The sequence below is a fragment of the Pundamilia nyererei genome, unplaced genomic scaffold (assembly GCF_000239375.1).
Source record: "Pundamilia nyererei isolate P.nyererei 1_Seehausen unplaced genomic scaffold, PunNye1.0 scaffold00106, whole genome shotgun sequence".
In the NCBI taxonomy this organism is placed as follows: domain Eukaryota; kingdom Metazoa; phylum Chordata; class Actinopteri; order Cichliformes; family Cichlidae; genus Pundamilia; species Pundamilia nyererei.
The window spans coordinates 1,127,936-1,144,568 of record NW_005187507.1 but is presented as its reverse complement, the minus strand read 5'-3'; the positions used below and the strand labels follow the sequence as shown (position 1 = coordinate 1,144,568).

At 39.1% G+C, this 16,633-nt stretch overlaps 1 protein-coding gene across 1 annotated transcript in view; it reads right to left on the bottom strand.

Annotated features, from left to right (window-relative positions):
• The window catches only part of atp9a (ATPase phospholipid transporting 9A), a 34,259-nt gene extending 21,102 nt beyond the window's left edge, over positions 1–13,157 (bottom strand). The window contains exons 1-13 of the mRNA XM_005740982.1: positions 12,969–13,157; positions 10,460–10,604; positions 7,057–7,170; positions 6,751–6,859; positions 5,674–5,732; positions 4,708–4,759; positions 3,628–3,722; positions 3,244–3,324; positions 2,295–2,370; positions 1,773–1,849; positions 1,390–1,550; positions 1,147–1,289; positions 429–541 (exon numbers count right to left, since the gene is read on the bottom strand). Of these exons, the coding sequence (XP_005741039.1) occupies positions 429–541; positions 1,147–1,289; positions 1,390–1,550; positions 1,773–1,849; positions 2,295–2,370; positions 3,244–3,324; positions 3,628–3,722; positions 4,708–4,759; positions 5,674–5,732; positions 6,751–6,859; positions 7,057–7,170; positions 10,460–10,604; positions 12,969–13,036 (1,293 nt within the window). The 5' untranslated portion in view covers positions 13,037–13,157. The remainder of the gene's footprint in view (positions 1–428; positions 542–1,146; positions 1,290–1,389; positions 1,551–1,772; positions 1,850–2,294; positions 2,371–3,243; positions 3,325–3,627; positions 3,723–4,707; positions 4,760–5,673; positions 5,733–6,750; positions 6,860–7,056; positions 7,171–10,459; positions 10,605–12,968) is intronic.
• Between the last annotated feature and the right edge of the window lie 3,476 nt (positions 13,158–16,633).

Genomic DNA, 16,633 nt, shown 5'->3' with positions numbered 1-16,633 from the left:
AACTAGCTTCTTCATTTCAACAGTTTCCATTATCGCTATGTTAGCAGCCTGTAAACATAACCAGATGTGTAGAGTAAATATGAACTATTTGCTTCTGCATTGTGAATTTGCTATTTTTAGAAGGCTGCATGTTCTCAGGGTTAATGATGGTGTCATTAAAGGAGTCCGGTCAGTGCTTCGCTTGTGGGCTAATCCTGTTTCCTGCTCTACTAACCTCTGGTGTCAAGAGGGATAAAGAATGTCATTTGAGGTCAGGAAGCATTCAGCTGAACAATAATCACAAACTAATACATTTTGTAAAAAAAAAAAATTGCTTTTTTAATCCTTTCAAGAGCTTTTTAAATTTGAATCTCTTCTTCTGAATACTGGGACACAGTTTGCTCAATTTAGTCACTTTTTCTTCTTAAGATACACATAACACCTTTCACCTGCGTGTAGGCACTGAACACATGGCTCTGTACTTCATCCATTGAGTCCATCCCATATGCCACAGTTCCAAGATGGAGCCGTCTGAACACCATTTCATTTTGGGTAAGAGTTCCTGTTGAAAGTTACATTACAGACATTTAAACAGTAAAAGTTATCACGCTTGACAGCACAAATTATGACCCTATTGTAGAGATTCAATTATCTAACTAACAAACAACAATCAGTCACCTGTAACAGCCACATATGGTGACCAGAAAAATGCCAGAAGCATTTGACACTACACACAACCTCCGTATCCTCACACTTACTTTAAAAGCATTTCTGCCAGTATATCAAAAAGACTTCAGGGGACTTACACATACATTAGTGTGACCTGAAGACCCCACTGGCCTTATCGCTCTCTGGATGTGGAAATGGCCGATCATTTTATTAGGCATGAGGGCTGTAAATCTGACGAGTAACACCTCCTGCCTCTGGAGGTTCACTGGTGGAGGTGTTATGCTCTAAAGGTGTGTATAGATGAGAGACTTTGATTTTTTTTTATGATTTAAAGGTCCTGTAAGTCTCAGGGAGCAAGAAACCCACCGCATAGCAACGCTGCAGGGTAGGAAACAGCTAAACTTTGTCTTACAGAATACCTCCTAGGAAAATCCTCACCACTTTATCCTCTCGTGTTACTGCTCAACTAGGTCAACAAAAAACGGTATGCTAGGTTACCCGTTTTGTCAGTCAGCAGGTAGGAGATCCGTCCGAGCTGTTCAGGTATGGTGCTTGCCCTCACCACTGTCCCAGGGATCTTTGAGTCTTTCTTAATCATCCAACTGAAAACCATCTTTCCCATATCCAGATTTACACGCAAACTGCATCAGATAAAACAAGGAAGCACGCAATTTTTCATTCCTCACATGTAAATATAACATAGCACTGCAGATGCCATTAAGAAAGAGCGTTAAGTCGGACCTAATGGGCACAATGTGGGAGAAGAGCAGCAGGAAGCGAAAGATTTGCAGGTACCAACGGCCGGCGAAGTGCTGGAGGGCCACCATGACCAGTGACACCACAACCAGGGCTCCAAACAGGATTTTAGTCAAACAGTTCACCTCTAGGTCAAACAAACCAACCTATAAGAGAAGCAAACATAAAGCATCTACTTACTGTAAATATAAAAGATCTGTGTACTGACAAAATGTAAATAAGTGAAGCAACAAATGAATTTATCTGAATAATTAAGTTAAATCCAATCACACATATACTGTATAAAAAAAACACATACTAGGAAAAACACCTTCATGCAATTAAATGATCAGACTTCTGTCTTCTAGCTCTGGCTTACACTACTGTACCTTGTGCCTAGGGTTGGAGGTGTTCATGACACTGCGCAGCTCCTTGCCTGTGTAAATCACGACCCCCACCACTGTGCCTGGAGTAAGTGAGGCAGAGACAAAAAAAAAGACCAAAAAACGGCCTCAGGGCAATATAGTAAAGTTACAACATCAAACACAGCATGTCAGGAAGATGTTTTCCAGACTTATAATCTTGACATGAATAGATTTTTCCAAATGAAGAATGACATTTTGAATGGAGGACGCAGATTTCTAATTGCTTAATGAACAACACATGCTTGTGCCGGTTAAAGTGGATTCACTCTCCCACAGATGAAGCACACTTTCTTTACAATTATAGTTAGCGGTGCCTCTGCGTTTTTAGAAAGGGCTACCTCATTGGGCTTTTTTTCTAGAGTGTAGATTTGATTAGATACACCATCAAATCAACAGCTATGAAGGATCAGTGCTTTAGTGAACACGCAGGTCCTGGTTACTTGGATATTAACAGCTTTATAGATGCACCACCAGTCAGATATTTACCAGAGGCAATAACAGTGCTCGCCCACAGGGTGTTTTCAATGCTGAGGCTTTCATTAACTGGTGGGTCTCCATCTTCCTGTAACAGTTGATACAACAGACATGCAGAATGATTACTAAGGACAGAAACCAGCTTGTCCCTGCTTCTCCTAATTGAGCCACAGATAACCTATTAATTGGTTTTATCATTCAATGCTTTAGTAGTCAGCTGAAACTGAAGAAGTCACTTGGATGAGTGACGAAACATTTCTCCCACAAAACGCTACGTCAGATGAACAGAATCAACTTTTGGAGATTTACTTACCTGGATGATTGAGCAATCATCAAGACATTCAATGTTTTAGAATATATAACACAGCAAGCGCTAGGGAGTTAAATTTGGACTCTTTTACTTGTTGGGGTGTGCTATATGTTAAGAGTTTTGCAGGATTTCAACTTTTTATCGATGTAGCTGAGTGATTGTTGCGGTGGGGTCCTCAAACGCTTTAAGGAAACTCATTTTTAAGTCTGATCTAATATCTATTCAACCATTTACCAAATTCAGGATTGCTGAAACTGGAGCCTAATCCAGCTATCACTGGGCGACAGGCGAGGTACAATCTGGAGAGGTCACTATTTTATCACAGCTCCTGATCTAAAATAAGACATTCAACAACTTAAAAGTGTCACTTTCACAGTTTTTATAGATGAAACCAATAAATTGTGTTCTATAAGACAACAATTGAGAGCACAAATACACTTCAATGAGCATTTTTCTTTCTGCATGCTTGTGTTGAGGGGTATTTAACAACACTGATATCACTGTACTCAGTTCAGACTTGTGTGTGCTGCAAAGTCGAGCACGGTTTCTGTTACAGCTCGAGCATAAAAGTGACAAAGACTCAGATGTTGGAGATGAGATTAACATGTCTGAAGGGAGATTAGGGTTCAGCGTAACAATGCAACCACTTACCCTGGTAAAGGTTCCGATAAAGTTGTGGATATCAATGTTTGGCTCTTCTGCATACACGTATGATCTGATTTGGAGAAGGTCCTGTGAGAGATTAGACAACATGACTTAAAATTACCTGAAGAAGAAAAGAAAAGGCTTTACAAGTCCTACATGGTGCAGAACATTGTACATGCAACAATTATTAATGAATTTAATATTTAGATTGCATACGTAACTTAGCATGTAGTGGCTAAATAAAAGACTTGTTTCTCTCAGTTTAAATTACTCTTGTATTTATTAGTTGTTATAAAAAAAAAAGAAAAAGAGAAACAACAACAACAGGGCAAACATTCAGTTTCCAGTCGAATCGTTACTGCCAGCCTCCATCTACAGTTTACAACTCACGCCAGCAGTTGGTAGTCTCTGCGTGCAGGCCACTGGGAGGCGTAGTTTCCAGTCCGTCTCTCCATCAAGCTGGTCAGTCCGCAGGAAACAGGAGCCTGGAAAAGAGAGGACAAGAGCTGCTACTGACGCCATATGAAAACAGTCACCTCTAGGGGGCAACAACAGAAAGGTTTTTATTTCAAAGAAGGAAACTCATAAGCTCCATTATTGATCACTTCACTGCCTACAGCAGATTATCAACCATACTGAAGGCTAGACTGCGAGTTCATCATATTCTCATCTTTTCTAATAAACATCCATTTTTTAAGTTAATGTTATGTGTGAATTTATTTTAACATGGGGTCACAGATGAACACTGACTACTGAGAACAGGACTGAGCAGTTTATTGCTGTTGGGATAGAAGTGGAAGCGTCTACCAGACCCCTTCCCCCCCACTGGCCAGCATGAGTCATCCTGCCCAAAACTCTAAATCCTATCCTAGGCCCTTCATAATTGACCTAATGGCCTCCACATGGAATGGGAGATAACCGAGCACTATTTCCAGTAAAACAAAGTTGATGTTTTTCTTCCCCCAACAGGAAGACGCAACAACAACAAGCATGTAGCGTTTCTTTCTTAGTCACATTTGGATTTCTAGGCTATAAATAAAACAGCAGCAGCCTGTGCATTTCAATTTAAACCGCCTTAGTCAATGTTTGGTGTCATCTCCCACAAATGATACACTAATCCATATTTGATTATTCAGATGAGGGATCTTCCCCTCTTGTCTTCTTTTTGTTCTTTGCATTTGATTTTTTTTGTGTCCCTTGATTTTCCTTTTCATTATCTTCTCATTTGAAAGACAAAATTAGTCAGAGACAAAGATGAAAATCAAACAATGTTTTGTCTATGTGGCCGTGGCAACTCGCCACAGTAACTTTGAGTGATAACTTAGTAGTGGTCACGGTTCCGATTTATACAATGTAGGACTTCCTGTCGCAGCTCAGGGCTAATCCCTGCACCTCAGCGCCTTTTTAAACAACTCATTTCCCCAGCCGGCCTGTTGTGGATATATGGATGAATGACCGGCAGATGTTTACCATTTCTTTCAGAGGTCCTTAGAAAGATCATGTCAGCAGGAACACGCTGGTTCTACAAAGAAAGGCAGAAAGAAAAAAAATGGCGTGAACCTTACATCCTGATTCTATACTTTCCTTCTCCCTCCTTATGCTCTTGTGACTTTTTTTCCCTTCATGTGCCACATTACCAACAGTCAGTCAGTCAAAAATATTAAGCCCCTCAGCAAATCATTCTGTCATGGCCCTAAAAGGACCCAAGCCAGCTTTTACACTCAGCCTGACCCGGCCATTTCACTCAAGATATTACACATTAAATTCACATGACCGCTTTGGCAAAATCTAACTGTTTAGATGAGTTCACGTGATTAATAGCAGTTTAACAAAGCAAGTCGCATGGCTTTTCAAAGTGGGATTTATTTGAAAACTTTTGCCATCACCTCCACCGATGACTTTGTGAATTGTAACCCAGATGACTCGGAATCACTCGGTCATATTAGCAAAATGTGTAGGACAACATGTGTGACCTTTCCCTCAACTGCACTTAATGAGTGATTCAGAGAGAAGCCCTCCGCTGGAAACTGAAGACAGAACACGCTTCTCACATTTCATGTACAAAGACCTCAGGGACTCCAGTCTGTCCGCGAGGGGAGCAACACAGCAGATCCAAAACTCACACAGATATCGAACTAGAAACTATAAATGAAATCTCGAGATAAAACTAAAGCGCTTAATTGAATTTGTATTTCAGATCTAATTAAAAGGCATTTCATGTTCACATATGCCACGCGCGCATCGAGTCTGACAGGCCGACACTCAGCATTGATCACAAGATTACAAAATCTTTACTAACTCTTTTCACCTCAGTCACCAGCGGAGCACAGAAGATTAACAACCCCCTCATTACTAGCTGTCATATAAACGGTAACTTGACAGGTCTAAAAAGCAAAACTATTCACAGATGTGGATGAAAAAAAAACTTCAACAAACCTTTTCCACAATTATTAGATCACCAACTTGAATGCTGCTGCTTTTAACCTTCACAGTGCCTGAAATACAGAAGAAAACATAAAGTTAAGTGTTTGGCAAGTTTGAATGTTGATTAAAGTCTCACATACACAAAGCTATTTGAAACTTTTATGTGAGTCATGTAGTTAAGAATTTAAATGGAATCTAGACCACCCAACATTTAGATTTTTGTCTTAAAAGTTTCCCTAATTATAAGCTAGTGAGAGAATGTGGTATTTTTTCAGCAAATATGTCTTCACAAAACCCAGACCTCTGGGCGAATTGCATGGCTCACTAGTCACCTGAGTGAATCTGGGAAAGTAAGTCTCCATGAAGATTTGAAAGAATGCTGGGGGAGTTGAGCCTTTTCTTTCATTCCACTTGGAATGAACGGCAAAATTGTTTGGAAGAGATCACTGACCCTTGAACTCTGCCGTGACCTCTGAGCTTTGCATATGTAAGACATTAAAGCACATTAATATCGCTATGCATTCGGGTTCATGGAACTTTACTCTACAAATGCATTTTACATTTTACACGCAAACACAAAAAAGACCTATTCGGTAACACTTCACACCACAGTTTTTAGCAGAAAAGCATTAAGTGATGAAAGGTTCTAGATGGTTTTGACTGATCATATGGCAATATCTCATGCACGTGTATTCATAAACATACAATTTAAAGGAACTTGGACAAAATAACTGCAACCAGTACACCGAGTTCTGACACCATAAAGTTTCTATAAACCACAAAATATGCAGAGGGGCTGCCACCATGGAGGCAACCAGTCATTGTGTTTATGGGTAAAACAAGCTGCCACATCAAAGAGGCAAAGTGATGGAAACCACAAGAGGTCCCATGCTTTTTATTGCTGGTAGCACTTTATACCAAGGCCTCTTATGTACACTTTTACATCTCTGCTTTGAATTACCCACCATTTCCCCCAGCCCCAATAAGTTTTAACAGGACCAACCTCCTCCAGTTAATAGACATGTTTGCTAAGAAAACAAAAATGCAACACAGAAATCGACGCAGGTAAAACCTGCTTTCAGTTCTTACCTCTTGTTGAAAGCTTGCTGTAAATCTGAGAGTTCACTTCTTTGTCTCGAAGGTAGCACCTAATTTCTTCAATTGCCTCTCGCATGATGGTAATGATCAAAACAAGACCCTGGAGAGTGACAAGTCACAGTGAAAAAGTAACTAATAAAGTTTATGTGAGTGCTGCAACTGTGGAAGTGAAAAGAAATAGCTAAACCTTAATTTTCAGCAAAAGTACATTTTAAAAAAGCATTGAAGAGGAACACAAATAATGGAAAATGAAGCTGATTGACCTTAATGATTAACAGTAAGTGAAATGCCACATACCAGAGGGACCCAGTAGGTGTAGAGAGCACCTAAGCGTAACTCCTCGACAAATTGAGAGCAGGCCAAAAGCAAAAAGTACAAGTTGAAGAAGTACTTGAACTGATTGAACAGCACCTGAGAACAAAAAGGCAAAGGATCAAGAGTGAAATATTCACAGTTTCGCAAAGCAATGTGCATATGGAGGCTGTTGTTGAATATACACGATTTTCAGTTTCTGGCTTTCCCACAAAGAATAATAACCAGGACTGTGACAAACAGAATTCCAAGTATTATTTTAAGTAGGGTTTTGGAGCTTCATGGTGTAGTACACATTTGCCTAGCAAGCAAAAAATCCCTAGTTGGATCCCGAGAGGAGGCACAAATCCCCCGGGGGCTGCGTTAGGAAGGGCATCTAGTGTAAAAATCTGCTAAAATGCTGCTCAGATATGAGGACCTCTTGTGAATAAGGGAGTAGATAAAAGCAGCTTTCATATTAAATAGGGTTTAATTTACCCAAAAATAACATGTGCTGCCATTTCCCAGAAAACAAAACAAAACAGGAAAATGCTCACTCACTGCCTGAACCATACACCATCACCAGTGTCACAACCTTCCCCCTCAAAAGTCTACTTTCCTGCTTGACAGTATGTGACTTAATAGAGAATTTATTTGTCATCTGATCATCAATGAAAATGCCTTTGAGTATGCCTGAAGGATTTTTTTTTGTAGTTTCTTTCCGTTATGTTTAGTTTTGTGTAACAAGTATAATATGTTATTTAAAACAAATCTGTTTTCACTGCAGTTCCTCTAATGACCACTTGAGGCTGGCTACAAAAGCGAGTCATTTCCCATCTTAAAAATTACATTACAAAGTACGTTTACAAGCTTGAACAAAAACTGGTTATGGTCTCAACCAGTAGCTTTTCCTCCATAACAAATGTGTGCTGCATGAATCTTTTAATAACACATCCATATTGGATGCTGCTAAGTCTTAAAATCCCAGCTGTGGAGTCTTTGATTGTCAAGTGTGCCCACACGAGCAGCTATAGCTGATTGCTGTCTCCTTGGCCTTATCTCAGTTAATTCACTGAGCAGAACCTCTCTTCTACTTTTAACAGGGTTTTCTGGCAAACACTATGAGCTGCTTTGTCATACAGCTTATCCAATAAGTTTGTGATTCAGCTTTGTTGAGAGATATCTTTGTATTTTATCGGTCTTCTACTTTTATAAATCATCAGGTATCTGCATCAGTACTTTTTACTCATCCAGTTTACAAATGCAGCACTTAGCACTCCGCCCTCTCATGCAAATATGATGATTTTTAGCCTTAGGAAACAACAATGGGCGCATCCAAAACACTAAAAATAAGGCCTCAAAATGTGGACTCGCCACCAATTAGGTGACGTCACGGACGCTGGATTCATCTTTCACTATTACTGACATGCAGCACCCAGCAAAACATTGTTCTCTCTAACGGAAATGCTCTCTTGGTTGAGATGACGATGTAATCTGAGTATACCAGAGCATAGGAAGACCACTAGCTGTGAGTTTGCTAGCCTATTATCTTCAGTAGTCTTCCTTTGCCATAAATTGGGACAGTCAGACATCACCTGAATCTTTTCCACATAGCTGGCAGGTTAAAAAGCGTTGAATGTCTGACCGTTTGTGTAATTACACAAATATTACCTCTGTCCGAGAATGTCTAGAACAGCTGGAGATGCAGTAGAAACAGCTAAAGGCTTGCCTTTTAGGAAATGCAACGACACAGAGTTGAAAGTGGCAAAAATAGCAGTTTAACTGGCAATATGTTAACGCGCTAAATTGATAAAGAATGAAAATGATCTGACACTGCAATCGTATCCTTTTGAATGAATTACAAATCAAAGTTAAAAGATGTTAATCTAGAACTAAAAACACCACAATTAACTGCAACATTGTCCACATTTACACACAATATTCTAAAAAACCAACCACAGACGTAGCATTGCAGCAAATCTGGCAGCATCTATAGGTGTATAATTTCACAGCTCATATAAGCATCTCACGCACCCTTACTAAAGAAGTACACTTTTCAGTTAGGCGTACAAATCTTTTCATGAACCAACAGATATGGAGCAATGTGCAAACACATATGGCTACTTTTCATCTGCCAGCGTCAGTCTAAAATTCAACACACACACTACAGCTTTGCTCAGTTTCATTACCATCAGCGTGTGAGATTACTACCAGAAAAACTTTTCCTCCAAGAGGAAAGCACATGAGCAATAAATATGTTTTAAATATGATCTAGAGAAAAGAAGTTCTTCACATGAACCAAAGTAAATAAAAAGCATCTTGATTTGCAATGCAAAAAGGCTTTGCTCTTGTCTTTTGCTTTACAAACAAATCTGAGCTACTTTCAACGTCTGACTCCATAAGCAAAAATAAGATCTTAAGACAACTGAATGCCTGGAAAACAAATACATATGTAAATAAGTTAGGGAAAATACAAAAATCAAAGGCACATAGCTCGGTAACTGCCTTCCATGCAATATCCAACCAAAGTCACATCTGTCACGCAATATCAAGAAAGTGCTTGTATAAGACCTGGTGCTGCGCAGGCGCTGGTCAGCTGATAGCTGAAACTATGACGCATCTCTCATTCATTCGAATATGCAACATTGTACTGTTTAAAAATGGCAAATTATCTCTTTATACTACTTAGATGCAATCGGAATAAAGTAATTAATATTGAATTCACAAAACAAGCCCGTCCTGCATATCAGGGCTAAGACCACACAAACAGTGCATCTCTCATATCCTCACATGTATCATCTAATGTTTTGGGTTAGGTTTAGTGTAAGCATAAAGACAGACTACAGTAGTCTTATAGGAAACTAAAGAACCAAAAAAGCACTTGTCATTCATAAGGACCTGATCTTATCTGGAGATGCATCACTCGGTCACTTTCTTTATAGTCAGCTGTTTTTACAAAACAAACACTTCACTGTGTTCTGCTTCTCTTTATTGCTTACTCCTGTAAAAGTGACTTTTGGTTGATTAACAAAACATGACATTAAATACTCACAGTTGGTTATGGTGGATGAACCCAGATTACACCCTACTCTATTTAGTGTTTTTATTAATACTGTCATTTTTCAACCAATGCTAAAAATAACTACTAGCTGCAGGCCAAACTAAACCAAACCTGATACTCTGAAGCAGGATAATTTGAAATGAGCATCAATGCCTTGCATACTTACATTACAAGCAACCAACAGGGAGGATTTAAAAAATATCAATTAAGACAGACATATCCTATGATGCTCTGAAAATGTGCCGATCAAACAGACAGTGAATCATGACCAGGAGGAAAGAGCTGGATGACGGCTTCGGGGGGTTAAATAAAGGGCAGGTGAAGCGGTGACCTTTGACTGGCACTAACCCCAGGCAGGAAGGTGAAGAAGTTGTACTTCTGGTTGTTAATGACATTCCTGGGGTACCTCTGCTCCCTTTTTTCTGGGTGGCCGAGCCACACGGTGCGGGGACGGAAGTCACCCATGCCACAGCATCTCGACCACGGGCAGCACCTGAGAGGAGGAGGAGATGGAAGACACAAGTAACACTTCACATTTAATTCCAGTGTTTGATTCTGTAGTAAGGATGCAAAGACAAAGACTATTATGTGACGAAAAGACAATTAATATTTGGGAAGTATTTGAATTCACTCTCCACACCCTGAGAGAGCTGCGTTGAGGTAACCCTAATGAATTTCCTCTCACATCTTCTTGTTAATGTGTTGCTTATTGTAGCCAAATCCCACAGCGCACACTGCACTGAGCTACAGACCCATGACCAAAGGTGTCTGGAAAGATCATGCCGTGAAAAATAAATATTAACTTTATCTTGGAAAAGCTGGTCACTCCCTTCAGACTAAGAAAACAAAGCATTTCGTAAAATCCAACGAACAGCTCAGTGGCTTTGCGATTAATAATTGAACCTAACTGTAAACAACATATTTGACTTTTATGGCAGATGACTCAAGTCTTAGATGCCAACAATATCCTGTCTGCCAGGCCTGACAAATTAAAAGAAAAACATCATAGCACCGTAGCAATATTTCAACAACCCTGCAGTGATAATATTTACATCACTTGGAACCAAGTAGACCCCCTCATACTTGCAGACATAGAAAGAATGAACATGGAAAGCATAACACAGGCCATTAATCTGACTTTGGTGCAATGGCAATTCAAACCCACCCATCCAGACAATTTAAATTGTATTTGTTATGCAATACTGTGTTTCCTAATTAACTGTTTAGAGTAGTATCAGGCATATATAATGAGCAGTCATTATGCTAACCTGTGAAAAGTAGCTAAAACACCCAAGCTGACATATTCAAAATGTTCTCCCTTATGTTAATGAGTGTTACATGTACGTGTTATCAAAATACAGGTTAGTACTGTATATCAACTCATTATTTTTCTAATGCTTTTTAGTCTTTCTGTATAATTCTATATTTACATAGAGTGGCTGTTTATTCACTAATAAATGGGACACCTAAATGTGGACTGTTATCAGCAATGAGATGACCTTTCCTGATGTCGGCTGCCATGTTTATCCGTTGTGCTGGATGAACTATGTGCCGGAACAAAGTTCAAAGATAGCGTGATGGAGAGATGAAAGACTTATATTAATTATTTTTTCTCATATTATTTTTTAACCTTTTTTCACAAATGGGGGAAACAAACAATCCGCCCAATCCCGAATTTTTAATACAAATTAAATGTGTAAGTGCTTTATACAGAGCTCTCCCACTCCATCAGTGTTTTTATAAAGATCACTTTAAAATATTGATATAAAAGTCCACTCGACCTCCTGAGACACAGCACCGACTAGTTTGTTGATATCTTTAATTAAAAAAATTACTAAGGAGCTTTACAAAGAAAGTCATGATCCACCTTTGCTTAAATGCTCTAGATTATTTAGTTAATGGAAAACAACAAAATCTCTTTATGTAACATAATCTCAAAAACACAGAGCTCATAAACAACGAGAAGCAGATAGGCATAATGTTTTGGGCATCCACTGGAATGTGTGTGAATGTTAGACAGAAAGCAAATGAAACTAAAACCTCAATCATTTTACTTTATTACACCAAATCCAACTTATACGTGTTTCTTTGATATCATTAAAGACTTATGCAAGGCCCTCAAATGTCTTATTCAAGTGTGCTATACAAATAAACCCTCGCCTTGGCATGCCTCACTCTGTAGGAGGCAAAGAAAGTGCACTGGCTGCACTAATGGTCACTATATATCACACTGCCAGCTAGAAATCATACACCCATCATCCTTGTATATATGCAGGCCTTTATTTCTGCATCATCATAGCTCGTTCGAGGATCTTGAGTCTTTATAACAGGAGGTGACATCACCATGGCAGCCTGATCAGTCTGCTGGAAGCATTTCAGCACTGTGTCTCTCCACTTTCTCCATCATTATTTCTTAGGCCTGCCCCTTTTTGTGGTGGTCAAATAACACTACAGAGGATCACTTCGTCCGTATGTAAAAATTAGGGGCAGAATGTATTTAAATCAGGGCAGACAGCCTGAACTTAATGTCAGGCGAGCAAATATTGACAATGGGCGTTAATATGCACTTGCTACTGCAACCCCGGAACAAGGATGTGTCCGGCTAACATTAGCCGTTTCAAAGCTACAATGAATAGCTACATCATATTTATTAGTACATCTACGGGCTGCTTGTCCTTATGTTTCCCTCCGTACTGTTATATTTTACCCAGAAAGCTGCTTAGCTGGTTTCTGAGACAATGTCGACGCGCTCCTGTAAACACTTTTAACCGCTACAGTGACAGCAGGAGATGCGACGAGCGAAGCACGTAAACAAATGGCTTCACAGTGATAATACCGAGCTGTATAACGCCCTTACCCATTTCTGTGTTTACTGTCGTGTCTTTTCGGTCGCCTCACGGGTTGTAGAGGGATATTGTCGGTCATTCCTGCAGCCCCTTGTCGCGGGTGGAAGCTGGAAGGAGTCCGCTTGGCTGTGGAGCTGCTGGGCGGAGGCTTCCCTGAGTGACAGCAGGGAAGCAGTGCTGGGACAGTGCTACACCGAGCAAACCAATCTCCCACTGGAGTACTATACCACACTCGTGTCATTAATTATTACTTGTTGTATTATTTTTTCAAATAAGGTGTTTTAGTTTTAATAGTATAGTACTAGTAATAGTATTTTTTTTTCAATGGGGTGGCACAGGAAAGACCAAAAACGAACGAGACACAGTGAGGAGTACAGGAAATCCAGGACACATTACATTAGAAATAAATACAGTAAAAAAAATTATTTTTTTTAAAGAAAATCGAGAGAGACAAAAAATTTAGCAAACCGTTATCAAGTGAAATTTGGCACTAAAAAATTTAAATAGCTGAATTAGTGTCATAAATTTTATTTGACATTAAAATAGACAAGCTGTTGAATTTCATACATTATTTCTGGACTGTCTTGACTGAGGAGTCTTCTCTTTTTAATCAAAAATTATTGGCTTTATTATTAACTCTTCCAACCCCTTGTTTTTTCCTTTTTCATTATTTCTGTCATTTTTCTGACATGTTGATAGGACCATCTCAAGGACTGCTGCTCTGATACTCAGCTGTACAATATCTTTTACTTGATAAATGTTTATATGTTTAATAAAATGTTATCGTTTTAATTTCAATGCTACCTGATGACCGCAAAGCCTGCAGCAAAGCAGCCCCAAACCATGATGTTCTCGCCACTGTGCTTTACAGTTGGGGTATGGTTTGGGTGACAGTAAGGCTTTTCTCCAAACACAGGTTTGTGCAGTTTTTATGACCCATATTCGCTAGCACTATTCTTATTCAGCATGGTTCTTAAGACTGGAAAGGAGTGGTATTGATTTGTTTTTCACTAATTTCAGCATCTTTCCAAAATACCCACAAACAATCTGAGTAGAAAGTGATGTGATCTGATAGACTGTAATGTGATTAACACATATCGCTCAATCCATCCATCCATCTATGGCAGAAGGCTCCCTTTCCCTGAGCCTGGTTCTAAGAGGTTTCTTCCTGTCGAAAGCGTTTCTCTGTATTATTGTAGGGTCTTTACCTTACAATAAAAACCACCTCGAGGCATCTGTTGTCGTGATTTGGCATTATGTAAATAAAACTGAATCGAACCCATCCATCCTTCCATCCAGGCGTCCAATATTAAAACACACCCCAGTGTAATGCAGTCAAATGGGCCAGTCATCAGCCTATTGGGGCATTTTTGAGCACATTAGAAGAGATCTCATAAGACTGTAAAAGTGCTTATTTAAAAAGGCTTGAGCAAGGACAAAAGGGTAAACTTAAACGACTGTAGCAAATTGTAAAATTTGTATAATGAGTTTAACCTACAGCAATTAAATTTGCATCCCACAACTTTGACCTCAGCCTGTGACAGAGAAAGAGTCGATTGAAAAAATGATGCGAAAAGGCAGCCACTATGAAAGCATCTATCGTGCGCCATATTTCAGATATACGCATAAAACATTGCACTATCTTTGTATCTTTTTGTTGTCTGTAATGCTGCTTCCTTAACCACAAGGCTTTTCCCAGCAGGTAGCTCTGCATGTTTTGATTTGGCAGATTTTTACACTAGATGTGCTTCCTGACACATCCCCAAAGGGATTTGTGTATCCTCAAACTGGGGAGCTTTTGCTTGGTAGGGTGAATGTGTAAACCACAACACTACAGAGCCATCTTTTTGTTAGCCCTTACAAAATCTAAAATGATATTGCATAAAAGGTACTATTAAAATGAGCTGACATGCAAACAACTCTCCTCAACAAAGACATCTGACGGTTATGATTGCCATTCTGTATTTTTGCATTACAGGTTTCTCTGTATATCTGCTCACTCTGTTTGCCTGGAACTACTTTGTATTCCATAGGGAGACTTATGCAAACTAATGGATCATTTCAAAATTCCTCAGGAAGAGGCCACTGTGCTGATTACCGAAAATGGACGATTGGACAGCATGCTTCAGTTGGGGATGCAAATCGTTTTTCGTTGAGAATGCAAACTGGCAAAGGATTAATAGCTCCTGTTGGGAAATGAGAATTTAGAAAAAGAAAATAAAAATTGCAGTAGTTATCGAAGGGTGAATTTATGTAAATAAGGGATTTTATGTACATTCAAACAAGCCTGTGTAGCCATAAATATTAGCCTAGAGGTCTGGCTAGCACAATGCTGTCTAGTCTTAAGGCTTTTTAAAAATGTATTTATTTATTTTCATCGCTAAAGTTCGATGATCTTTGAAGTAATGACAGGAGGAATGTTGAAAAAGTCACCCTGATTTTATTTTTCAAAAATCAGAAAACATTTATGTGAAGGAAACCTTTGAAAAAAAAGAAAAAAAAAAAAGGAAGAAATATTTACACTGTAAACGGATCAAACTGGCTCAACATTACTTGAACTGTAGAGACAACTTGAAAGCAGTTTCTGACATGGTTGCTAAAGAAAGGCACAACTTGGCAAATGCATATCAATAAGGAATGTACAGCAGGGACCTACAAAGCACTTGGACCATTCTGAGTTGTGTAAAGTGTCAGACATACATTCATTACTGTTCAACTCAGCAGGTTGAGAGTGAGAAATCTTATCGCATTATCGGAAAAAAAACTAAACTAAACAATGTACCCAGAAACGTAGAGCATTGCATTGAGTGTAAGGGGCATGTGGGACAACTAAAATCTAAGAGAGGTAGAACTTACCCCTAAACTCAAGCACTGTGTAATATAAATAAATTAATCATGCTACAAGTTGTATATTACCGTAAACAGCTGTTTGTTACAGGAAGGAAATACACATACAAATGTTGGCTTGACCTCTTCCCCTTTTAGCCAGTACAATTAAGCAGTGATGTAAATGTATCTATACAATGTAAATGAAACCAAAACCTTAAATAAAGTGCAGGCATGAGAACATTAAGCATGGGATAGCCTTCAGAGCTCAGCCAACAAAATTTTACTCCGTAGTTGTAGAAGTAGACTACGTGGGTGTAAAAAATGATTTTAGTAAGCTGACAAAGATGTGATATACATGCCATGTCACAACACAATATCTCAAGTCAAACAGCACCTTTGTTACAACCAGATGGTGCCATGAAATCAGACTAGGCACTTGGAAAAGGGTACAAGTTATTAACTACTGTATCCTGGCGCCAGTGCAACCAAAATTCAGCTATGACTGAACTGTTGCACTTTGAGAGATTTTTGCATTGCCCATTACATTAATCTGATCAGAACGCCTCTTCAATTACAGACAAGCTAATAACAGTTACCACTACAAATATGTACAATATCATGTAACCTATGGCACACAACAGGAGGGGGAAGTAGTATGGACACATGTGGTCAAATACGTCATTATTTCTGACTCATCAGGCTGGCACGTTCAGGTTATTTTCCTATTAAAGTCAAAATCCTTCAAAAGTATCAAGGAGACAGTCTTGAATTAAAGCAGTTTCAAGTAAGTTATACATTCAATTTCTGGAGAGACAACAAAACAACTCACTGGGGAAAAAAAGAAAAG